This window comes from Stegodyphus dumicola, chromosome X1 (genome assembly GCF_044657685.1).
Source record: "Stegodyphus dumicola isolate Sdum_Otavi_A_Nest chromosome X1, ASM4465768v1".
NCBI lineage: Eukaryota > Metazoa > Arthropoda > Arachnida > Araneae > Eresidae > Stegodyphus > Stegodyphus dumicola.
In genome coordinates, this window is record NC_140780.1 from 224,942,582 (window position 1) to 224,968,814 (window position 26,233).

The following is a 26,233-nucleotide window of genomic DNA, read 5'->3' on the forward strand; positions in this document are numbered from 1 at the left end:
AATAATAAGAAACTACGTCCTGTCAAAAAGTAAATAAAATAGCATTCAGCTTCTATAACATCCCTTTGCTGATTTTAATGAAGAAATGTGACAATTCTTTTTACCTTATAATAGTGTCTTCTTAAGCCATGTTGGTTCACAGTCATCTTTTCTACCATTCACAACTGAAAATTAAAAAAGGAAAGTGCATCATTTAATGAAATTTGTTGGTCAGTCAGTGAATAGAAATTTAGAAGAATGTTAGTTTTTTTTAATTTGTGATTCAGTGATTTGGGCTGCATTTTTTGAGGAAGTATAGTTAGTTCACAAGGTGAACGTACTAGCAAGTTAGAATTCAAAGTATATCTGGCTACCTTTCAAAGATTGCAAAGCTGTCTATCAATGGTATATATGTTATGGTCATTTTGACAATCATTCAGTGATTTCCGCAGTCAGTGGCAGTGAGGGAGAAAATTAGTTTTGATCTGCTTAGCATTTCCATTGCCTAGTATGAAACTAATTTAAAAAAAAAAATCCAATATGTTTAGTAGCTTGTATATTAATTTTACAGAAAATAGAACTTAGTTGGGAGTCTTGTAAAGCTAACAGTTTTATTTGGATTTAAGTTATGTAAGAAAAGTGCTATCTAAAAAATAATCATAATGGAGAATAAACTGTCATTAGTTTTGTAAATTTCTGGCTGAATGAATGAAAATTGTTGCATTGGGTTACTTTAGATCAGGCTTTGGCTTTATTTTTTTTATATTTATAGTTTCTGTCGTATTTTTAATGCCAGAATTGCACAAATGATGTGCTTAAAATATTATTAGACATATAGTAGTTATGTAGCTATGGTTATATTATTCAATTTTTTTTTTTACTGGCCTGTGCAGCATATACAACTTATAAGGCACTCTTTCCCCCCCTTTTTTTTTGGCAGGGCGGTGTAGTATTTACTGGCTTTACAGTACAAAGCTGATAGCTGAATTCGTATATTTATTTTCCTATTTCTTTTATGAAATCATTACTAAGTCTTCTATTTATGCATGGGATTAACATCTGAATAAAACCAGCTTACTACCAATGATAATCCATAAAGTGTAATTATTGATTTGAGTAAATTTTGCATCTAGTTCTGCATATTATGAAACGGTAGATAATTAAACTATGAAATTTTATAACATATATCTTGTTTAAAGGGGATTCTTCAGTGTAATGACAATTTTGATTTTTTTGGGGTGGGGAGGGGATGTTGGAAAAATTTGGTTTAAAAAAATGAATTTATGATTTAGAAGTTTCATAATGTAGAAATTCATGAAGTGAGGTATGATTGTGCATATGGAATAAAAAGTGATGCCAGCTGAGGGTACCTGTATGTTTTCAGAAATGTTGGCACTAAAGCATTTTCCCAGTTTAGAAAAAAATCAGTAATCCATTTTTTGTTTTTTAAGGCAAGTTATAGCTAGATAGTTGAGCAATATAATTTATTTTTAGAAAGATGTCTTAAAAGGTATGTGCATTTAATGTTTTAGCTTTTACAGGTTGCAAGTTTTTTTTTCCCTTCAAAAAGAAAAAGTATTTTTGCTAAATTTGTGCTTTTTAAAATCTTGCTAATTTTCTTAAACTTCAATTCCTCTACTTCTGCATTTAATCTGCTACTGTTTATTATTCAATCTAAACAGTTGTTTTTATAACCTTTTGTTTGATGCCTATATTATATTTAGTTTTTATTAACTGATAAATACTGTATGTGGCTCACGATTTTGATTTTTAGTTTCTAAGAGTAAAATTTTTTTTCAGGGAGAAAATGGCATTTTTCACACGTGTTGATATGACTATCCCCTTGTTACCATCAGAAATAAGTACAGATGGAATTCAGACAGTAAAAGCAAGTTCTCAGTTAAGGCCTCTTGCTAGCAGTAGTGAACAGAATAATGTGCAGCAAAGGTTTGAGTATATTATTGATCCTGAACTGGGAGTTCAAGTGTGACACAATACAGTATTCATATATTCTTATAATTAGTACATAAATGTGTTACATAAGTGAAAGCATTTCAAAAGTGCCTTAAGCTGGGACTTATTGGAATGAGAAGTTATATTCTTATGCCTTCATTTGTTTTCTAATTTCATTCATGAAAATCATGAATATTGAGTGCCAACAAGCAGAAAACATTTCTGGTTACTCATGTTAGTATATATGTACAGTTGTATCAATTTAAATGCTGGCTTGTTAATGTTTATCATGGTATAAAATTTTATTGTGTGTTTAAACACCTCAGTTATGCTGAAATCAGGTTATTTGTCTATGCCAAATGGTCTTTTGTTGATCTGTGCTATCTATTCATGTGCTATTTCAAAGATAGAAAAACCTGTTCATGTGCTATTTCAAAGATAGAAAACCTGTGCAAGTGCAAAGTAATGACAATCAAAAATCACTAAAATATTTCAGTAGGGATTTTCATCTTTAAAATATGCAGCACCCTCTGAAAAAATTCTCATGTGGTTTTTGAAAGCTTATAAAATCAGAATCTGATAACAAAAATGTTCATATATATTAGAAATTTTATAATTTTTTGTATATTGAGGCCCAAAAGAACTATTTGTATTGAAGTATTGCAGCTTTTTATCTGCCATTATGTATTTATGTTAATAATGTCTCTGTGATTTATTGTAAGTTACTTCTTCATTCCCTTTCACCAACTACTTTAAATTTGACACAATCCTTTGTGCATTATATTAACTAAATGCCTTTGACTAAAATTTATAAATGGAAATAATTTCATTTGTCAGACATCTTACTGAAATGAACTCCGAGGATAAATTCAAAAAATGGCTAGAACATTAGTTTCTTTTAGTTTTTTTTGGAGGGGGGTAAATATTTTATAATGTTTATTGTTAATTACTTGGTATTTCAGAAATTGGTGAAATTCTGATGATCTTCAAAGGAAAATTATGCTTTATAAGAGTTCAAAAGATATCTTTAATTAAGGGTATTTCAATGAAATTAAGTGTACACTATCAATTTATTAAAATGTAATGAAAAATGTTTCTAAATTATGGGAAGGGGAATGTGGCAATGTATATGTATCTTATTTTATTTTGTGTCTAAAATCTAGAAAGTATAGAAAAATTGTGATAATGTTATATTTTGGCATGTTATTTATATTGTATCCATATGGCATATTTTAATTTTAAGATTTTGTTTTTTAAATTTTCTTTAATATCTGAATGTACATATCTGCTAATGTTTGTGTTTAAAAGGAGGTTGTTGAAGCTTTACCATATTTGAAGTATAGCAAGATTTTTAAAATTTTTTGTTCTTCACAAATAAAATTAATTTGGAGTTCTTAGATCTGTTACATATTGAATTTTAAACAGTTTTCTATTAACATTTAAACTTTTCTCATATTTTACGTTGTAGTTCTTTCTTTTGTGATGTATGTGCGTCTTTTCAAGGCAATTCATATTGAAAGGCCATTTTATTAAAGATAAAAAAATCTTTTATATTTCATATACACTCTCCTTAGGTTACTGAGTTGTTTTTTTTTTTTTTTTTTTTTTGTAAGTGTGTAGTGGCTGAGATGCCACTCTAAATCATAGTCCTTGGTTTTTCAAGGTTCAGTATCTGGTCAGTTTTCCACAGTTAATGTAAAAAGTCTGTCTTAAGAGAAATGTAGAGTTATTCTTGTCAAAAAAATGGCATAGTGTTTTCCTAATGAAATGTAAGAAATGAATGTAATCTGTAAATCTGTAAGAAAGAAAGTTTTGAAATGGGGAGAAACTAGATTTTAAATGAATGAAAAAAAAAAAAAAGTAAAAATTTTGCTAGGAAATTGTTTTTATAAAAAGTATTTTCCTTGCATGTTTGAGTATTAATATTTGGGTAACAGTTGAAATTTTAAATCAGCATGCCTTGCAGCATCATTCACTCTCATAAAAAGTTGGTTTGTCAGTTCTGGTTCTTGTTCCTTTGGTTAAGCATTACTAAAATATGTATATTAAGTATTTTTTAGCCTGTATTTTCAATATGGGACAGTGAATGTGATTTCAATTTGCATTAGCTGTATTAAGATTGAATATGTTTTTACCTCTAATGTTAAGTTTCAACTATCCATATAGGTTTTTTTTTTTTTTTTTCCAAATTTGGCTTTAACTGTACATTAAATTGAGCTCTCGAAATTTGAAAGATTTTAAGCATTATTACAGATGTGGAAAAATTATTTTTTATCAATGTGTTTTAAGTAAAGGCTGTTTGAACATCTCCCAGTGTATACAAAGGCTCTCTGCTTGAGGGGAGGGTTCTTTCGTATAGCACTTGCTGAGCAAAACTGACTTGTATTCATGTTACATATGTGGAAAGCAATGAAAACCAGCTATATAGCAGCCCAGTCAAACCTGGGTTGAATTCCCAGAGTTCAGGTAACCACTCGGTCGTTGGTGAGGGCTCCCGTACTTTAAGAATTAAATACGCCCTGACTGATGTTAAGGCTGTGATTTCTGTTGATTTTGAAGGTAAGTTCTTAAAGGAGTATTGCTGTGTGCAATGGAATCCCATTTACCTGAAGTACTTGGGGGCTAAGCAGTTTCATAAAACACTTCTTATGATCAAGTTCTTTTTCATGGAAGAAAGAAGTCATTGGTGCTTTTAAGCATTTGTGAAACTGATGTGTTGAAGACATTTTTCAAACATTTAAAAATTAGTTTTTCACTTTTTAATTTTATCGAAAATGAAACAGTATTAATCATAAGTATCAATACCAACCATTTCAATGAATAATTGCTGGTTTTTAGTTGTTATTATGATCGTCTTTTTAATTAAAGTATTAAATTTCTGCTCTTTAGAGGTTTAATACTTTAATTAAATCTGAAAAATGTTTCGTAGCAATAAGCAGTTTAAATGCATTATGTGTATTTCCAAAGCTAGGATAAATTACAAAAGCAGGACTGTGATAGTAAACCATAAACAACCTCAAGTTTCTGGTTTTAGAATTCTTTCAAGTGTCCAATTTTATTCTTTCAAGTGTCCAATTTTAGAATTTTTTTTATGGTATGGTATGGTATGAATGTGAAAAGTAGTCCACTGAACAGTTTTCTTCTTAGAATGGTGAAAATTCACTTGAAATGCACTTTAGACAGTTTTTTGTAGTTTTATCATGATCAGCACATAGTGAACACAGAAGCTTTTTTAAAAAAATTATTTTATTAATTTCTATGTAAATTTTTCTGTGCCATGCAAATTTATCAGTTTTGTTAATGAATGTACATACATTGATCTTTCTGGACAGTTTCACAATTCAGGCTTTTGGACAAAATTTACCATTGTCATTTATTTTCTTTATAAAATACATGTTATTGGGCTTTCTGCATCACTACTTGGCATTCTTCCCACTGTTTCATAAAGGGACTGACTGGACTTCACTGTAGGTGTGTTATTATAACACACCTACAGTGTACCTTTGTGTTTTGTTCCTATGACCAAAATATTCAATTTTGTATTTCATAATTTAAGTATAACAGTCAAACATAAAAGTCTTAAAATTACTTTGAAACATTTATTTGAATTAATCAAAATTCAGTCGATTTTTAGCATATTAATTACAAATTCTTAATATACAATATTTTTTAAACAGTTGTTGGATATTAACCGCTTTTGTTGCATACATGTTTTATAGTAAGTTTGCGTATTGGAACAAAGCATTTCTCCCCTTCTTGGGACAACTGATTTATTGTATGAGGTTTATCATCTAAATATTCCTTTAATGAAGTATTTTTTTTTTGTTTTATTTCTGTAAAGAAATGAAGTAAACACATTTTAATTTAATAAATAGTAATGGAATCCTGTAATTAGTAGGTAATGTCATGTCAATGTAGTGCTTTGATTTGCATGCTTAGGGACAAGAATTCAAAAGTTTAAAAAACTATTGAGAGAGAGCTATTTCTATTATAAGAATAGGTAACTGTTTTGAAAGTGTACTGTATGCTAAGGTAAAAAATTGAAAATGATCAAATAATGTTGATGCAAAATATTTTTATATGAAGTTATTCTTCTATTAAAATTATTATCAGTAACCATTAATAGTCCATAATCTTATTCTGTCAGTGTGTGTCTTAAAATTTCTTCTATATACTTGTGTTTGCTATTGTTAGCAAACCGAGCTTTCTCTGCTTCAGACTTGTAACAACTGAGGTTATCAAAACTACAGTAGCGTGATGATTTTTTAGGTGTTTTACTACTGTATAAAACTGCAGTAGTGAATAAAAAAAAAAAAAATAAAAATCTCTCATCTTAAAAAAAAATTAACACTATTGTTAAATGCACATATGAAAATGTTATTCTTAACATTTATTTCTGGTTCCAAGAGTTGAGTAGTAGTAAAGTCGTTGAACACTGGTAGTTTGGCCTGGGTTTGTTTCCAGACAAAGACACGGATTGTAAGGGTATTTTCATATGTTTTCTGATGTGTAGTGTGAATATGAGTCAGAGCCAGATTTCCTTAGAAAGTCCTCCATGAAAACATCCCTCCCCCTTAAACAGATAGCTCTCATGAGCCATAATCAAATAAACTAAACCATTTTAACATTTGTAGTTCTGAGGAAAAATATGTAACATATTTTTTAACTTGTATTGTTAAAGTAGTAGAGAAGAGTAGTGTTTCACTGGCTTGCAATAGCAGTTACTGAGAGAGGTTGTACTAATTTAATACACAGTTACTTTTATTGAATTGAGCATTTATCACAGCTGTGTTAAGATTGATTTTACGAAATGTAAAAAGACAGAAGTTTTTAAAATGTTACAAAATGTATAGTTAGATGAATTATATGACATTTAAAAACTATTCCTTTAGTTATACGTAACTTTACTAATAAACGTTTCCTTTATTAGCAGTACCAGCATGATGTAAGATCAGCATTCATGTACTTTTTTATGTTCAGAAAATATTTTAATCTAGCTCCCTTAAAACGAACAATTAAGCTTATTATTTAAGCAAAGTATTATATTTGTTAAATATTAACCTCCATCACTTTGTTTTAAATTTCTTTAATATGTGTTATTAAACTAGAAAGTTCCTATGTTGAATTATTCAACCTAAACATATATTTTTTCAATGAGAAAAATATTACACATAAAAATTTTTGAATTTTGCATTTTCTATCATAAAATGCAGTTAAAATGTGTTCCCTCTTGAAAAGGTTACATTTTCATAAATTTTAAGAAATGTAACAGTATATTTTTTAAACCTCGATTTTATTAATAATGTAAGAAAAAATAGGTTTAAGCGCACATTTGGTTGCAAGAATTGTGATAACAGTGAGTTGTGATCTTTTCCTTGAGGACACAGTGTGCTGATTGCAGAATGGTTCATTATGAAAGCATCAACACTTTCAGTATTCAGAATGTGTAGTAATAATCAAAGTTACCAGTAGGTTATAAATTTTTGGTAATTCATATTAATAACATATTTGGTCAGTGATATTAATTTTATATTTAATTGTATTATAAACTATATTTGATTCACCATTTTGAGGGTAATTTTTGAGACATGAATTACTCAGTGTAACATACTCTTTTGTGCATCCTTTTGTGTCTGTTTCAAAAACAGTTCTGTACATATAAACATGGGTTTAATATAGTATGTGAAAATGAAGAGGAAGATAAAATATTATGTAGGGAATATCCAAATATAATAAAAAAAAATTTTTTTAGCACCATTAATGCAAAAAGAATATTGTAATAAATTTTAGGGATGTTCCCAGTATTCAACTATGAATTTAATATGCTTGCTGTAAAGTTACATAAACTAGACTTGCTACAAGAATGTGCAGGAAGGAATGAACAAAATCAGCGTAAGCATTTAATGCAGGTCGTAGATTGTCTTCATTGCCTTCTTTCATGAAGTGCGAGTTTTTGGTATCCTTTTAATAATTTAGATATTTTTATGGACACCTTTCTGGTAAAATTGTAATGAAAAGGTTTTGAGGAAATTTGAGCTCACGATCTGTTTCTATATGAAGTTTCTAATTTTTTACCTTAACAGACTTAAGTAAGTCTGAAATTGCTAGCACTCTTGTGGTGTTCCTTGTAGTAAAAAAAATGCTGTACAGTCTATTGCAGATTATTGGGGCCCTTTTATTTTCAATTTGGATTTTTATTTTAAGATAACCCAAGTAAATAGGTAACTCATTCTTTTTTAATGTTAGAGAGAGCACTAAGAGTGAATAAGCTTTCATTTAAAGTGGGTGAACTTTTTTCCAATTATCAAGACAGAAGACTAACACTCGTGAGTCAAATGTTAAAAATAGACAAAGAAACAACCTTATGTTTGGTGTAGATTTAGTCAAGACTATCAATTTTGAGGGCAAACAGGTACATGTACCTCTCATCAGGTGTAATGACGGGAAAGCCACATTTGTATTTATACCCAAAAGGAGTAGTGCAGACAAGAAGGTAGTGTCATCTGTCAGCAGAAATGGTAATGAATATTGAAAAATTGAGTTAATAGAATTTAAAAAAATGAGAAAGGACTGGATTGGAATTAATTTCATGAACTAGTTACTGCCAAGGTTGTTGCTTTGCGTAACTTTGTGTTTTATTCAATAATAAGTAATGTTATTCTTTCATTAGTAAATGTTTATTAATCCAGAAATTTAATTTACCTTTAGTTCAGTTGTAATTTTAGATTTTTACTGCAAACTATTGATATTTTAAAAATATGAAAAGTTATAGATTAGGACAGTGCCCTGAGATTGCCTTTTTGTATGATTTTTTGACAGGAGTGACTTATGCATTAATGGTGTTAGTTAGCTTATTCCTTGAGAGCTGCAAGTTGATGGTGCTCTTTTTTTTATCACACCTATTAAATTATTTATTTTGTTTTTTGCCACTGATCTTTTAATTCTTCGGCTGATCATGACGTCACTTAAAAAAGAGTCATATGGTTTGGGAACCCTGCCATGTAGGAAATAAACTAAGATTTTTAATATAGCTAATTTGTACTGCTGGGAGTTAGTGTTAATACTTTTGAGAATAATGCATGCATTAGTTATCCTATACATATGAATGTATTTATACAACTTTCCGAGAAACAACTTAGTTGAGTGAAATTTGGTTTAGGCTCTGGACATGCCAAAGCTATACGTAATTAAAGAATTTCCTTTTGAAAGTAATAAAAATGTTACATTAAAACAAAATGGAAGGTCAGTTTTTTTTTTTTTTTTTCTAATTTTATAAACTCGGCTGTCTAAGAAGTGTTCATTTTTTAGAAATTAATGCAACATTTTCTGGAGGCAATTTTTCCTTACCTAAAATTAGTACAATACATTTAGCCAGAAAATTCTTATAAATTAATGTGTTAAATTATGATATCTTTATAGTAAGAAACAAACATTCCTTTTTCTAAAAGGAGGACATAAATTTTAAGCTTAAGATTATTGAGGTTGTTTAAAATTTATTACGGTTTGTAAAATATTTAAGATGAGGAAATGTGTTTTTTGTTATGGTATGAAAAATACTGAATGAAAAGCTCATTAAAATTCATAATTATTCAAAGATACATTTAAGTTAAATGAGAATGTTTTTGTTGTACCTATTCATTCTTGAACCAAAAACCTTTTCATTAACTGTTCCCCCCCTTGATTTCAGATTTTTAAGTGCTGTTAATTTTAGGATAATGGTGATAGAAATTTAAGATATTTAATTAAGTTTTAAATTCTTGAGCACTTATTGATTTGTTTTGTTAACTCACTCTGTACATACATGAAAACCCATGCTTATCTTTTGCATTTAGCAAGTATTGCACAATCTCTTCTTTGGTGCAATCTTTCTTGTATTCCTTCTGGATAATCCACCATAATTTGCTTTTGCTTTACATACTTCCGTTTTATATTAATCACCAATAAAATGAAATATTTAACAAATTTGACATGTTACATACTCTCGTTTATTTGGTTTGTGGATGTGTAGTGGTAAAGCAAGTGTGAGGATGCTTTAAAAACCACTGAATTGCATCTTTAGATTTAGTTTCAATGATAACCTCATACTCCCCTCTCTTAAAAAAATAACACTGCTTCAATCATGAAAAATGGTTCTTCTTAATGTAAAAAACCAGAGATTTATTTGATTCTAAAGAACTTGAGGCAATAATTGAAAGTCTATGCTAAAGAGTTGAAAACTTAAAATGTTTTGAAAATGTCGATTGGGAAAACATAAAGAAATGGTTTGCTTGAGATTCAGCTGTGCCGAACCTTCAGTGCCTGAGTGATGCAGATATTGTTTCAAATGTCACAAGAACAGAAGAGGCAGGGAGTGATATTAAAAATATAAGTGAAGAAGATACTGACCTTTACATTGTCAGTATCTTCTTCACTTATAGTTTTAACTGGAAACTGCAATGACTTCTGTCGAAACTATCAGACTTAGTCGACCAAAGGTGATTTGAATGCAGTGATAAAATAACACTTTGAAAAATGGGCAGTGAAATTTGATAAATACTGACATATTATCAAGAGCAAAGTAAAATTACTTATTTTTAGAAAAAATACATACAGGATGCAAGAAAATTGAGACTTTGGATTATCCATGACCTGCTTCCCTAGCATTAGCCCAAATAATTGAAAGTACACTGTATCACAGATTGCTAGTTTAGTACAAAGGGTTATCATTGTTGTTGAGAGAATGAAAAATAAGGAATTGTGTTGGCATTAATCATAGATATTAGTTACACATTTTAGGTTTTTAATATTTCATGCTACAATACCATTTCAAATAACATATGGTATTGGAGTGTGTATTGTAATTCTGGTAACTTCATAATTATCGAAATTTATGCTGTATAGCTAAGAATTAACATTTCTTTTAAATATAAAAATGATGTATCATTCTGTTAATGAACCATAGTTAAGAAAGTGAATAAATTTTTCCTTCTCATTAATATAAGTGTACCATTTGTTGTATAATACACCCATCATAAGTTAGTTACTTCAAATCTAAAACTGCTGCCTGTAAATAACTAGTGTAAATAAAAATAGCCTGATTTACATGACACACATTTCAAGCTCTTCAAAAAGTATAAAAATGCCTAAAGATTTATAAATCTTTAGGCATTTTTATGCTTCTAGCAACTCCTAAAGAACCAAACTATTCATGATTGTGAACCAATGATCTGCAAGGTTGCTATACTTACAATTTTCTGCAAATAATGGCATCCACTTGTAATACTGTTATGCAAGATTATCTGATCTCATTTGCATTCTATTTTCTCCTGAAGAATTTTTTGCGTTTTGTTTGTTCTCAACTGTTGTTATTTGTATCACCTTGTGTATACACACACATAAGCAATTAGTACAAAAAATTTGTTACCTTTTTTTGATAAAGATTATCTTATCGGAGGAAAAATTATTAAGGGCGCTAAAATTGTCTTATTGATATTGAAAAAAATCAAAGTGGAAGAAAAAAATTTTAAATAAGCAACTGAAGTGAAGAAAAAAGGTATTAATTGTAGTAATAAAGAAAACCTGTTAATCTTCCTGTGCTTAAAGCTTCCAATAGAACTTTTCATGGGCTTAGTATTTAAGACATTAAGCCCAGATGATTAATGAGTGCTGAACATGTTTCTTCCTGACATTATGTGACTTAAAGTGCTATAGATAAACTGTTCTCAAATGCAAAATAATATTTCTAAGAATCACATGTAATGTCCTATGAAATGGTCAGCATTTCTGCCAAATTCAAAAGTTGTTTTAGAATGTATTGAAATCTGCGCTTTAAATATATTTTCATTTAGAATATTTTCAAAACTTATTTTTCTCTTTTGTATCTCCATACCAAATGTACAAGTAGTATTGCAATTTAAGTAAAAGGGAAGTTTATATTGTTTTAATACAGTAATGCGCTTTAAGTTTTAATGTCCTATGAAATGGTCAGCATTTCTCCCAAATTCAAAAGTTGTTTTAGAATGTATTGAAAACTGTGCTTTAAATATATTTTCAAAACTTATTTTTCTCTATTGTATCTCCATACCAAATGTACAAGGAGTAATGCAATTTAAGTAAAAGGAAAAGTTTATATTGTTTTAATACAGTAATGCGCTTTAAGTTTTAATGTCCTATGAAATGGTCAGCATTTCTGTGAAATTCAAAAGTTGTTTTAGAATGTATAGAAAACTGTGCTTTAAATATATTTTCATTTAGAATATTTTCAAAACTTTGTATATCCATACCAAATGTACAAGTAGTAATGTAATTTAAGTAAAAGGGAAAGTTTATATTGTTTTAATACAGTAATGCGCTTTAAGTTTTAATGTCCTATGAAATGGTCAGCATTTCTGTGAAATTCAAAAGTTGTTTTAGAATGTATTGAAAACTGTGCTTTAAATATGTTTTTATTTAGAATATTTTCAAAACTTATTTTTCTCTATTGTATATCCATACGAAATGTACAAGTAGTAATGCAGTTTAAGTAAAAGAGAAAGTTTATATTATTTTAATACAGTAATGCGCTTTAAGTTTTAATGTCCTATGAAATGGTCAGCATTTTTGCGAAATTCAAAAGTTGTATTAGAATGTACTGAAAACTGTGCTCTAAATATATTTTCATTTAGAATATTTTCAAAACTTTGTATATCCATACCAAATGTACAAGTAGTAATGTAATTTAAGTAAAAGGGAAAGTTTATATTGTTTTAATACAGTAATGCGCTTTAAGTTTTAATGTCCTATGAAATGGTTAGCATTTCTGCGAAATTCAAAAGTTGTTTTAGAATGTACTGAAAACTGTGCTCTAAATATATTTTTATTTAGAATATTTTCAAAACTTATTTTTCTCTATTGTATATCTATACCAAATGTACAAGTAGTAATGTAATTTAAGTAAAAGGGAAAGTTTATATTGTTTTAATACAGTAATGCGCTTTAAGTTTTAATGTCCTATGAAATGGTCAGCATTTTTGCGAAATTCAAAAGTTGTTTTAGAATGTACTGAAAACTGTGCTCTAAATATATTTTCATTTAGAATATTTTCAAAACTTTGTATATCCATACGAAATATACAAGTAGTAATGCAGTTTAAGTAAAAGAGAAAGTTTATATTATTTTAATACAGTAATGCACTTTAAGTTTTAATGTCCTATGAAATGGTCAGCATTTTTGCGAAATTCAAAAGTTGTTTTAGAATGTACTGAAAACTGTGATATAAATATATTTTCATTTAGAATATTTTCAAAACTTTGTATATCCATACCAAATGTACAAGTAGTAATGTAATTTAAGTAAAAGGGAAAGTTTACATTGTTTTAATATAGTAATGCGCTTTAAGTTTTAATGTCCTATGAAATGGTCAGCATTTCTGCGAAATTCAAAAGTTGTTTTAGAATGTACTGAAAACTGTGCTCTAAATATATTTTCATTTAGAATATTTACAAAACTTATTTTTCTCTATTGTATATCTATACCAAATGTACAAGTAGTAATGTAATTTAAGTAAAAGGGAAATTTTATATTGTTTTAATACAGTAATGCGCTTTAAGTTTTAATGTCCTATAAAATGGTCAGCATTTTTGCGAAATTCAAAAGTTGTTTTAGAATGTACTGAAAACTGTGCTCTAAATATATTTTCATTTAGAATATTTTCAAAACTTTGTATATCCATACGAAATGTACAAGTAGTAATGTAATTTAAGTAAAAGGGAAAGTTTATATTGTTTTAATACAGTAATGCGCTTTAAGTTTTAATGTCCTATGAAATGGTCAGCATTTTTGCGAAATTCAAAAGTTGTTTTAGAATGTATTGAAAACTGTGCTCTAAATATATTTTCAAAACTTTGTATATCCATACGAAATGTACAAGTAGTAATGCAGTTTAAGTAAAAGAGAAAGTTTATATTATTTTAATACAGTAATGCGCTTTAAGTTTTAATGTCCTATGAAATGGTCAGCATTTTTGCGAAATTCAAAAGTTGTTTTAGAATGTACTGAAAACTTTGCTATAAATATATTTTCATTTAGAATATTTTCAAAACTTTGTATATCCATACCAAATGTACAAGTAGTAATGTAATTTAAGTAAAAGGGAAAGTTTATATTGTTTTAATACAGTAATGCGCTTTAAGTTTTAATGTCCTATGAAATGGTCAGCATTTCCGCGAAATTCAAAAGTTGTTTTAGAATGTACTGAAAACTGTGCTCTAAATATATTTTCATTTAGAATATTTACAAAACTTATTTTTCTCTATTGTATATCTATACCAAATGTACAAGTAGTAATGTAATTTAAGTAAAAGGGAAAGTTTATATTGTTTTAATACAGTAATGCGCTTTAAGTTTTAATGTCCTATGAAATGGTCAGCATTTCTGCCAAATTCAAAAGTTGTTTTAGAATGTATTGAAAACTGTGCTTTAAATATATTTTCATTTAGAATATTTTCAAAACTTATTTTTCTCTATTGTATATCCATACCAAATGTACAAGTAGTAATGTAATTTAAGTAAAAAGGAAAGTTTATATTGTTTTAATACAGTAATGCGCGTTAAGGTTTAATGTCCTATGAAATGGTCAGCATTTCTGCCAAATTCAAAAGTTGTTTTAGATTGTATTGAAAACTGTGCTTTAAATATATTTTTTCAAAACTTATTTTTCTCTATCGTATCTCCATACGAAATGTACAAGTAGTAATGGAGTTTAAGTAAAAGGAAAAGTTTATATTGTTTTAATACAGTAATGCGCTGTAAGTTTTAATGTCCTATGAAATGGTCAGCATTTTTGCGAAATTCAAAAGTTGTTTTAGAATGTACTGAAAACTGTGCTCTAAATATGTTTTCATTTAGAATATTTACAAAACTTATTTTTCTCTATTGTATATCTATACCAAATGTACAAGTAGTAATGTAATTTAAGTAAAAGGGAAAGTTTATATTGTATTAATACAGTAATGCACTTTAAGTTTTAATGTCCTATGAAATGGTCAGAATTTCTGCCAAATTCAAAAGTTGTTTTAGAATGTATTGAAAACTGTGCTTTAAATATATTTTGCTTTAGAATATTTTCAAAACTTATTTTTCTCAATTGTATATCCATACCAAATGTACAAGTAGTAATGTAATTTAAGTAAAAAGGAAAGTTTATATTGTTTTAATACATTAATGCGCTTTAAGATTTAATGTCCTATGAAATGGTCAGCATTTCTGCCAAATTCAAAAGTTGTTTTAGATTGTATTGAAAACTGTGCTTTAAATATATTTTTTCAAAACTTATTTTTCTCTATTGTATATCTTAACCAAATGTACAAGTAGTAATGTAATTTAAGTAAAAGGAAAAGTTTATATTGTTTTAATACAGTAATGCGCTTTAAGTTTTAATGTCCTATGAAATGGTCAGCATTTTTGCGAAATTCAAAAGTTGTTTTAGAATGTACTGAAAACTGTGCTCTAAATATATTTTCATTTAGAATATTTTCAAAACTTTGTATATCCATACCAAATGTACAAGTAGTAATGTCATTTAAGTAAAAGGGAAAGTTTATATTGTTTTAATACAGTAATGCGCTTTAAGCTTTAATGTCCTATGAAATGGTCAGCATTTTTGCGAAATTAAAAAGTTGTTTTAGAATGTACTGAAAACTGTGCTCTAAATATATTTTCATTTAGAATAATTTCAAAACTTTGTATATCCATACCAAATGTACAAGTAGTAATGTAATTTAAGTAAAAGGGAAAGTTTATATTGTTTTAATACAGTAATGCGCTTTAAGCTTTAATGTCCTATGAAATGGTCAGCATTTCTGCCAAATTCAAAAGTTGTTTTAGATTGTATTGAAAACTGTGCTTTAAATATATTTTCATTTAGAATATTTTCAAAACTTATTTTTCTCTATTGTATATCCATACCAAATGTACAAGTAGTAATGTAATTTAAGTAAAAAGGAAAGTTTATATTGTTTTAATACAGTAATGCGCGTTAAGGTTTAATGTCCTATGAAATGGTCAGCATTTCTGCCAAATTCAAAAGTTGTTTTAGATTGTATTGAAAACTGTGCTTTAAATATATTTTTTCAAAACTTATTTTTCTCTATCGTATCTCCATACGAAATGTACAAGTAGTAATGGAGTTTAAGTAAAAGGAAAAGTTTATATTGTTTTAATACAGTAATGCGCTTTAAGTTTTAATGTCCTATGAAATGGTCAGCATTTCTACCAAATTCAAAAGTTGTTTTAGAATGTATTGAAAACTGTGCTTTAAATATATTTTCATTTAGAATATTTTCAAAACTTATTTTTCTCTATTGTATCTCCATACCAAATGTACAAGGAGTAATGCAATTTAAGTAAAAGGGAAAGTTTACATTGTTTTAATACAGTAATGCGCTTTAAGTTTTAATGTCCTATGAAATGGTCAGCATTTTTGCGAAATTCAAAAGTTGTTTTAGAATGTACTGAAAACTGTGCTCTAAATATGTTTTCATTTAGAATATTTACAAAACTTATTTTTCTCTATTGTATATCTATACCAAATGTACAAGTAGTAATGTAATTTAAGTAAAAGGGAAAGTTTATATTGTATTAATACAGTAATGCGCTTTAAGTTTTAATGTCCTATGAAATGGTCAGAATTTCTGCCAAATTCAAAAGTTGTTTTAGAATGTATTCAAAACTGTCCTTTAAATATATTTTGCTTTAGAATATTTTCAAAACTTATTTTTCTCAATTGTATATCCATACCAAATGTACAAGTAGTAATGTAATTTAAGTAAAAAGGAAAGTTTATATTGTTTTAATACATTAATGCGCTTTAAGATTTAATGTCCTATGAAATGGTCAGCATTTCTGCCAAATTCAAAAGTTGTTTTAGATTGTATTGAAAACTGTGCTTTAAATATATTTTTTCAAAACTTATTTTTCTCTATTGTATATCTATACCAAATGTACAAGTAGTAATGTAATTTAAGTAAAAGGAAAAGTTTATATTGTTTTAATACAGTAATGCGCTTTAAGTTTTAATGTCCTATGAAATGGTCAGCATTTCTGCGAAATTCAAAAGTTGTTTTAGAATGTATTGAAAACTGTGCTTTAAATATGTTTTTATTTAGAATATTTTCAAAACTTATTTTTCTCTATTGTATATCCATACCAAATGTACAAGTAGTAATGTAATTTAAGTAAAAGAGAAAGTTTATATTATTTTAATACAGTAATGCGCTTTAAGTTTTAATGTCCTATGAAATGGTCAGCATTTTTGCGAAATTCAAAAGTTGTTTTAGAATGTACTGAAAACTGTGCTCTAAATATATTTTCATTTAGAATATTTTCAAAACTTTGTATATCCATACCAAATGTACAAGTAGTAATGTAATTTAAGTAAAAGGGAAAGTTTATATTGTTTTAATACAGTAATGCGCTTTAAGTTTTAATGTCCTATGAAATGGTCAGCATTTCTGCGAAATTCAAAAGTTGTTTTAGATTGTATTGAAAACTGTGCTTTAAATATATTTTCCTTTAGAATATTTTCAAAACTTATTTTTCTCTATTGTATATCCATACCAAATGTACAAGTAGTAATGCAGTTTAAGTAAAAGAGAAAGTTTATATTATTTTAATACAGTAATGCGCTTTAAGTTTTAATGTCCTATGAAATGGTCAGCATTTTTGCGAAATTCAAAAGTTGTATTAGAATGTACTGAAAACTGTGCTCTAAATATATTTTCATTTAGAATATTTTCAAAACTTTGTATATCCATACCAAATGTACAAGTAGTAATGTAATTTAAGTAAAAGGGAAAGTTTATATTGTTTTAATACAGTAATGCGCTTTAAGTTTTAATGTCCTATGAAATGGTCAGAATTTCTGCCAAATTCAAAAGTTGTTTTAGAATGTATTGAAAACTGTGCTTTAAATATATTTTCCTTTAGAATATTTTCAAAACTTATTTTTCTCTATTGTATATCCATACCAAATGTACAAGTAGTAATGTAATTTAAGTAAAAGAGAAAGTTTATATTATTTTAATACAGTAATGCGCTTTAAGTTTTAATGTCCTATGAAATGGTCAGCATTTTTGCGAAATTCAAAAGTTGTTTTAGAATGTACTGAAAACTGTGCTCTAAATATATTTTCATTTAGAATATTTTCAAAACTTTGTATATCCATACCAAATGTACAAGTAGTAATGTCATTTAAGTAAAAAGGAAAGTTTATATTGTTTTAATACAGTAATGCGCTTTAAGCTTTAATGTCCTATGAAATGGTCAGCATTTTTGCGAAATTAAAAAGTTGTTTTAGAATGTACTGAAAACTGTGCTCTAAATATATTTTCATTTAGAATATTTTCAAAACTTTGTATATCCATACCAAATGTACAAGTAGTAATGTAATTTAAGTAAAAGGGAAAGTTTATATTGTTTTAATACAGTAATGCGCTTTAAGTTTTAATGTCCTATGAAATGGTCAGCATTTCTGCGAAATTCAAAAGTTGTTTTAGAATGTATTGAAAACTGTGCTTTAAATATGTTTTCATTTAGAATATTTTGAAAACTTACTTTTCTCTATTGTATATCCATACGAAATGTACAAGGAGTAATGCAATTTAAGTAAAAGGAAAAGTTTATATTGTTTTAATACAGTAATGCGCTTTAAGTTTTAATGTCCTATGAAATGGTCAGCATTTCTGCGAAATTCAAAAGTTGTTTTAGAATGTATTGAAAACTGTGCTTTAAATATATTTTCATTTAGAATATTTTGAAAACTTACTTTTCTCTATTGTATATCCATACCAAATGTACAAGTAGTAATGTAATTTAAGTAAAAGGGAAAGTTTATATTGTTTTAATACAGTAATTCGCTTTAAGTTTTAATGTCCTATGAAATGGTCAGCATTTCTGCCAAATTCAAAAGTTGTTTTAGATTGTATTGAAAACTGTGCTTTAAATATATTTTTTCAAAACTTATTTTTCTCTATCGTATCTCCATACCAAGTGTACAAGGAGTAATGGAATTTAAGTAAAAGGAAAAGTTTATATTGTTTTAATACAGTAATGCGCTTTAAGTTTTAATGTCCTATGAAATGGTCAGCATTTCTGCGAAATTCAAAATTTGTTTTAGAATGTACTGAAAACTGTGCTTTAAATATATTTTCCTTTAGAATATTTTCAAAACTTATTTTTCTCTATTGTATATCGATACCAAATGTACAAGTAGTAATGTAATTTAAGTAAAAAGGAAAGTTTATATTGTTTTAATACAGTAATGCGCTTTAAGCTTTAATGTCCTATGAAATCGTCAGCATTTCTGCCAAATTCAAAAGTTGTTTTAGATTGTATTGAAAACTGTGCTTTAAATATATTTTCATTTAGAATATTTTCAAAACTTATTTTTCTCTATTGTATATCTATACCAAATGTACAAGTAGTAATGTAATTTAAGTAAAAGGAAAAGTTTATATTGTTTTAATACAGTAATGCGCTTTAAGTTTTCATGTCCTATGAAATGGTCAGCATTTCTGCCAAATTCAAAAGTTGCTTTAGAATGTATTGAAAACTGCGCTTTAAATATATTTTCATTTAGAATATTTTCAAAACTTATTTTTCTCTATTGTATCTCCATACCAAATGTACAAGTAGTAATGCAATTTAAGTAAAAGGGAAAGTTTATATTGTTTTAATACAGTAATGCGCTTTAAGTTTTAATGTCCAATGGTCAGCATTTCTGCCAAATTCAAAAGTTGTTTTAGAATGTATTGAAAACTGCTTTAAATATATTTTCATTTAGAATATTTTCAAAACTTATTTTTCTATGTTGTATCTCCATACCAAATGTACAAGTAGTAATGCAATTTAAGTAAAAGGGAAAGTTTATATTGTTTTAATACAGTAATGCGCTTTAATTTTTGTGATGGTGCTTGTGTGAGATGAGACTGATTATTTTTTATAATTACAGAAGTTGAAAAAGTGTTGAGATTGATATAATCAAAAGTTATCAATTTGTGATAAAAAGATTCTCGTAATATATAGTCATTGAATTTGCACTATGTTTTTCATGGTGCTGCATTGTAATGTCTTCCTTGTAATACTTCTGCCCCTGAGACATCAACAGATAAAATCTACATAAAGCCAACAGGTCACTCTTTAGCCAAGTACTTTTTTATATTATTTTCATATTCTGTGACTTTTATGGCTAGTCTGCATATGTTATAAATTTGTTTTAAAAATCTGTTTTGGGGCATGTACAGAATAAACATATTCTTAATGTTACATCTTTGTACTAGTTAGGTGATTTTTCATGGTTGCATTTAGCTTGTGTTTTCATGATTTATATTTGCTGTATCTATTTATTATAATGTAGTGCAATAGTTTGTTACAAATGAGTGCTTATGCCAAAATCTTAGAAGCACAGTTGTGTATACAGTACTAGTTATGGAACTGTACAAGATACAAATTCTTATTCTTTTAGTAGAAGAATATGGAATTGATTTTATAAATAATTAAGTTAATTTTTTCATGTTGGGACATAATAAACAGAATACAATTAAGAACATATCAAATAGTATACAACATTTATTTTGGCTCATATGATAGCATTTAAAATATCTGAAAATAGAATATTTTCCATGTTTCCATTAGCTGTCATATTTTGTATATTAGGATCATCGGAGAATCATCGTTAGTTATTCACATGTATTGTTTGCTACTTAAATTGTAATTTGAAAGTAGTTTCAAATTACTTTTAATTTTTGAGTGCAGAATGAATTATTGTTTTTTTTTTTTTTGGGGGGGGGGGCTTTATTAATTGGCCTGAAAGGATTATTGAAATGGCTGTAAGTAGAAAGAAATGAAATTTGCATAAAATGTAAATTTGAGTTTTTAGGACTTAAAGTATATCCAATATAGAAATTTTATATTTCTGAGACATTTGAAACCTTTAAAAAAAAACTAAGGGGAATAATTGATATAAGTTATAGAACTGTTATTAACAAAGTGAAATTTAATTGAATAGATTACTATTTTCAAATATTTTTGTATTTATAAAAGTTTCTATATATTCTTAATCATGCATTTGCATGAATAGTGGCTTTAAAACTTTCTTTTGCTAAAAAAAATCCCTCTCTGATTGTTCTGTTTCTTGTGTCCTGAATTATTAAAAAGGTGTAATTACAGTATGAGCTTTGATAGTGAAAAATTTAAAATATTACTTATGTTGTAAAATATGAAATGGACTTCATTGTTTATTAATTTACTCACCAATATCGATAAAAATAACGTGGATAAATTAAACTTTATGGTTTTTCAAAGTCTACATATATTTTAAAGATAAGAGCAAAATATTTATTGTTCTGCATCTCTGCTGTGATAGGCCTATATTGTGCTTTATGAAAATATATTTTGCTCATTGATTAAATAAATTAATGTTGGTATTTTAAAATAGATGAATTTTTTTCTTTTAATAGTGTCAATTCCGTTTCAATACTTGTAACTGAATTTTATACATATGGATTGTATTTATATTGTTATCTTGTCAAAAAATTTAAAGCAGAAAATAGATTTTTAAAAGATGTTTACATTGTAAATATTAAATTGTATGTCTGTTGTAATAAATTTTTACTGTTTTCTCACTATGTTTTGAATTTTTGCTAGCAATTAGTTCATAATATGTGACTGCAATTTTATTTCAAATCTGTCATAAATGGTACACACACAGAAATAGGCAGGAGTTGATCAAGTAGTTTTTTGGGGGGTCATATTATGCCTTGTGCTTTCAAATAGTAAAATGCAAGCTAGTGTAATTAGAGATAATATTCTGAAACATTTTGAAAGACTAATAAATTGATTTAAATGAAATTTGATGCTGATCAGATGAACAGGAAATTTACAGGGGGGAATAAATTAAAATTGGCATCAGGCTAAATATGTCAGCTAAGTATAAATAATAACAGTTTTAAGATGTGAGCAAAATTTTATTACAAGAATATAAAATTAATGCTGAAATTGTAAGATAGCTTTATCAGTTGCTGCATGTAGTATTTCACAAAGAATCTGGGAAACATGATAAAAGTGCTGGATTTTAGCTCCAATGTAGAAGACATTTCTGTGATGAACATGCTGTTCTGCAGAAAAAAGTGACAAGGATTGAAGTTTGATAATCATTAGATTTGCTTACAAGAAACAGTTAAGATGACATATTCAGTGGGGAATCAAGCAAAATTAATTAATTTATCGCATAACTCCATATCAGCAACTACTGCATCTTACATTAGTATGGTTTTGTTCTTGTAATATTGGCACAGAGTGCTGTTCTGGGAGTTGAATGCAGTGTTTGCTCATAATTATATGCCTCAGAAAACTTGAATGAATAATTATATGCCTCTGAAGCTCAGAAGACAAGATCCAGCATGAGAATGTTAGAGAAATTCAATATCATATCATTGCAAATGTTGAATATAATGGTTGGTTGTGTGAAGTTTTGCTAAATCTCATATAAATTAGTTACAAGTGTTTAACTGCTTCAACTAAGTGGAAATTAACAGTGAGTTTTCATGGATATTCAATGTTCACTATTCATCCAGTCCTATTCATGATAAAAAAATGCAAAGCGGACTCAAGTCCTTTGAGGTAGTTTTTACAGTATCAACCTTTGGATTACTCCTATCATGTTAGAACAGAGCTTTAAGATTATTCATTCACAAAATCTTATGCACCTTATACAGTAATCTTGTTATTGATCAGGAACTAAATAGTTCCTGTGCCACTCCTGGAGATAGTTCCTACGCTTTGAGAGCGTACAGCAAAGCCTCGCCTCCACAGTTATTGGAACATTTTGTCTATTGCAATGGTTAACTTCATTTGTCACATCTACTGTAATTATATCATTCCCGTTCTGTTGGGTCATTCTATATAAATAAAGTAAGCATTTGAAATTTATTATTGCCCCACACAAATTATTTGCCATTTTTTCTTTCTTGTCTGGGTTTACTTACACCGTATGTTCTGTCAAAATATTTTTGGTGCCCCCTTCCTGAGTTCTTGAGGACCTTTATGTGGTTCCCCTTTTCCTTGATGCCCTATGCATGAGCTTATTTTGCTTATTGATTCTCTGGTGTGATCTTGCAGTAGCCAGCTTTTTAAAATTGGTTTCATATTTTGAATTTGTGCATAATATACTTACTAAAATGAAATAGTTTAGCAGTTCTGGAAATTTAAAATATTTGTAATGTAGAATAGCACAAATGCAATTGCTCAAAGTTACATGCTATTGCAAATAAATGAAAAGAGTTTAATCGCTCTTTAATATCAGGAAAATTCTTATAATTTTTAATTTTAAATTAGTTGTTAAAATATTTTATTTTGACAAAATTTAAAAATATATCATGACCAAAGGAATTTAAAGAGATCTGCAAGACTTTTAGTTAGGGGGGGAACATTGAAGTTCTTCATTGCCAAAAGATAACTTAGAAATTAAAAAACATTTTCAAATTCCAGTTTTTCTTATGTGACAAAAAGTAATTGAAAAGGAAATTTCACATAATAATATTACATAGACATGAAGGTCAATGTGCTCATTATGTACCATTAAAGAAAGTAGATTTCTTTTTTAATTTTTTTAACACAATACAGTTAAAATCAAAAACAATAAACCCTGAATTTAATTAAGTGGGAGTTATCGATGCATGACATGCCAACTTCCTTTAAAACGTTCTCCACTTAAACAACCTTAGCATGTTGTACAACAATTAATTTAGAGGAGTGCAGACGATTTATATCAGCAAAAATACAGGAGTGGTATATTTTATATTCGAATATCTGTAAAAGTTATTATCAAATCTTGAATATTCCATTGAATACCATGTCTACCATACTTGTACGCTTATTTATATATATAAATAAATAATATACAAAATGATAAAATATTAATATATTATACAAATATTCAATTAAAAAAATCAGCCCTAACATGAAAAACACCTCTGAAAGTGATCAATATTTCTGAGAACAAAAATTAAACAATGTTATTAAACATCACTTCTTAAAACAATTACTTCCATAGAAGACAAAAATCATGTAGAGCCATGTGTGATCATCTTAGAAGAGGGTGTACTTTAATTCAAATAATTATTAACAAAATATAAATACTGAATATATTTACAGAAAAGCCTAGAAAGTAAAAATTAAATGATACCCAAGTAACGCATGGCATAGCAAAGATGTTGCAATTTGTTAGTGGTTACTTTTATGATGTCTTTTCCAAAGAAATTGGAACACACATAATTTTAGTTTGAGATTTAAATTTATGACACCGTAACTGGAACTGTTTAAATTCTAACAGCATAGGCACCTTAATCTGCAACTTAGCCAATTTCATGGCAGGATTACAAATTGCAGCTCCAAAAACCCCAACACTGTATACTAACAGTTCCACTGGAATCGTAGATTTCTTCTTTCTCTCCACTGGATGAACTCTCATCTGATCACAGCCCAGTTCGGATACTCCTGGATATTAGTAGTTATACCAGTAGACAGAAACCCTTTATTACTGACTGGTGTATATACGTCAAAACTCTAAACAACATTAAATACACAATTCAAACAATACAGTGAGGGAATGACATTGACAGTTTAGTAAAGAGCTTGTAAGGATTATGTTAATTTTATTAACAGTTAAATTTTAAGTTCCTTTCCTGTCACATTCTTAACTTTAACTTACTACTTCCGGTCAGAATGTAGTTTTGGAATCTTGCTGAATATTTAATGAGGAGCGGTATTTAAACCACGAAGTTACTTACAGAGGCAGAGAGATTCGGTGTTTCTGATTTACACACGTCTGTCTTTTTGGCCACTCTCTCAAAGCTGTTATTACGCTTGGCTGTACTCAGGCCCTTGCTAAGCTTCGTAGTCAAATAAATTAAGGGGCCTACTCGATTTGAATCTTGATAGCTTCAGCTAGATTTCTTTGGCTATATTTTAGTTTAATTCTTAGTCTCTTAAGTTCAAGCCCAAGTGAGGGCTTTGTGCACTCCCAGGCGGAGTTTTGTTAAATCTTATTGGAATAATAAAGGGTTAGTTACCCTTCTATCTTGTTGTTTCTTGTCGTCCAAACTTAAGCAATTATTCGCTTATCAGTTCTTAAGATTCTTCACTTCCAACATTAACTTAGAATTACGAAGTGAGGAACTCTACAAGCTTTACAGAACAAATTCAAGCTGCATATAGCGGAGCAAGAAAAGAAATTAAAGCCAGAAACAACGGTCACACCAAGGAAATAGCTGAACTCATTAAGCAACGAAATGCAGCTCAGCAAAAATTTCAAGACACCAGAAATCCTGTACACAAAACTAGATTTAACCGATTGTGTAACACAGTCAAATCTCAGACTAACGCACAAGCTCAACTCGACTGGTCCAAATACCTTACATCACTGTCCACAGATAATAATTTGCTGTGGAAAGCTCTCAAAAGGTATAAGAAATGTTACAACAACATTCCACCCTTTAAAGGTCCCCAATAGGATCCATTACACTGAAATTGAGAAAGCAGAAGTTATTGTTCAGCATCTGGAATCTTACTTTCAACTTCAACAGAAAATATGATCACTAGCTTTCAGAACAATTACTCTCCTTAATCCACGTGCTGACGACATATCCCCAGTCATGCCATCCTTGGATGTATTCAAGGACTCAAGAAGAAAGCCCCGGGCATGTAATGGCAGACCGCATATTGAGTTGAGTAGTGTTAAATGAATGTCGCATGCTGTACGTGCCCAGAAAAAAAATTTGGCGCAATTTGAAAAGAAGATAAATATAGTATATGGTAGATGTACCACCATCTGATTGTAAACAAATTGGGTGTTTAAATCTTCATAGAGTATATCTGAAATGTAAAATAATTTTTATGCTAAAATCCGATTTTTTTTTTTTTCCCTATACTGCTCCAACGACTGCAAAGTTGAATGATTAAGTATAAATTCGACTGAAGTGTGCAAAAAATGGGTACAGGAAATCAGCGTAAATACAAATGTCCCATTGGATAGTGCAAAAGCTCCAAACCAAATGCTATTGCAAGATTGCTTTCAGGTATGTACATCTTTTTCTATTTCATTAAATTTGACACATTTTTATAAGTGCAAGTATGTTTATATACTATGTCACAGTATCATCTTTCTTAACACATATAGAATTAATTAATTTTTTAACATTTTCTAAATTTCTACTTAATGTAACATTAAGAAAAATGTTTTAAGAAAGTATTTGTTTCCTTACTGTTCTAATGTTTTCGAAAAGCAACA

At 28.3% G+C, this 26,233-nt stretch overlaps 1 protein-coding gene across 2 annotated transcripts in view; it reads left to right on the top strand.

The window, feature by feature from the left end:
• Positions 1-21,572, top strand: part of kibra (WW and C2 domain containing protein kibra) — a 186,296-nt gene extending 164,724 nt beyond the window's left edge. For both annotated transcript variants that reach the window (XM_035361929.2, XM_085808659.1), the window contains exon 22: positions 1,780-21,572. In XM_035361929.2, the coding sequence (XP_035217820.1) occupies positions 1,780-1,969 (190 nt within the window). In that variant the 3' untranslated portion in view covers positions 1,970-21,572. The remainder of the gene's footprint in view (positions 1-1,779) is intronic.
• Positions 21,573-26,233: the final 4,661 nt, after the last annotated feature.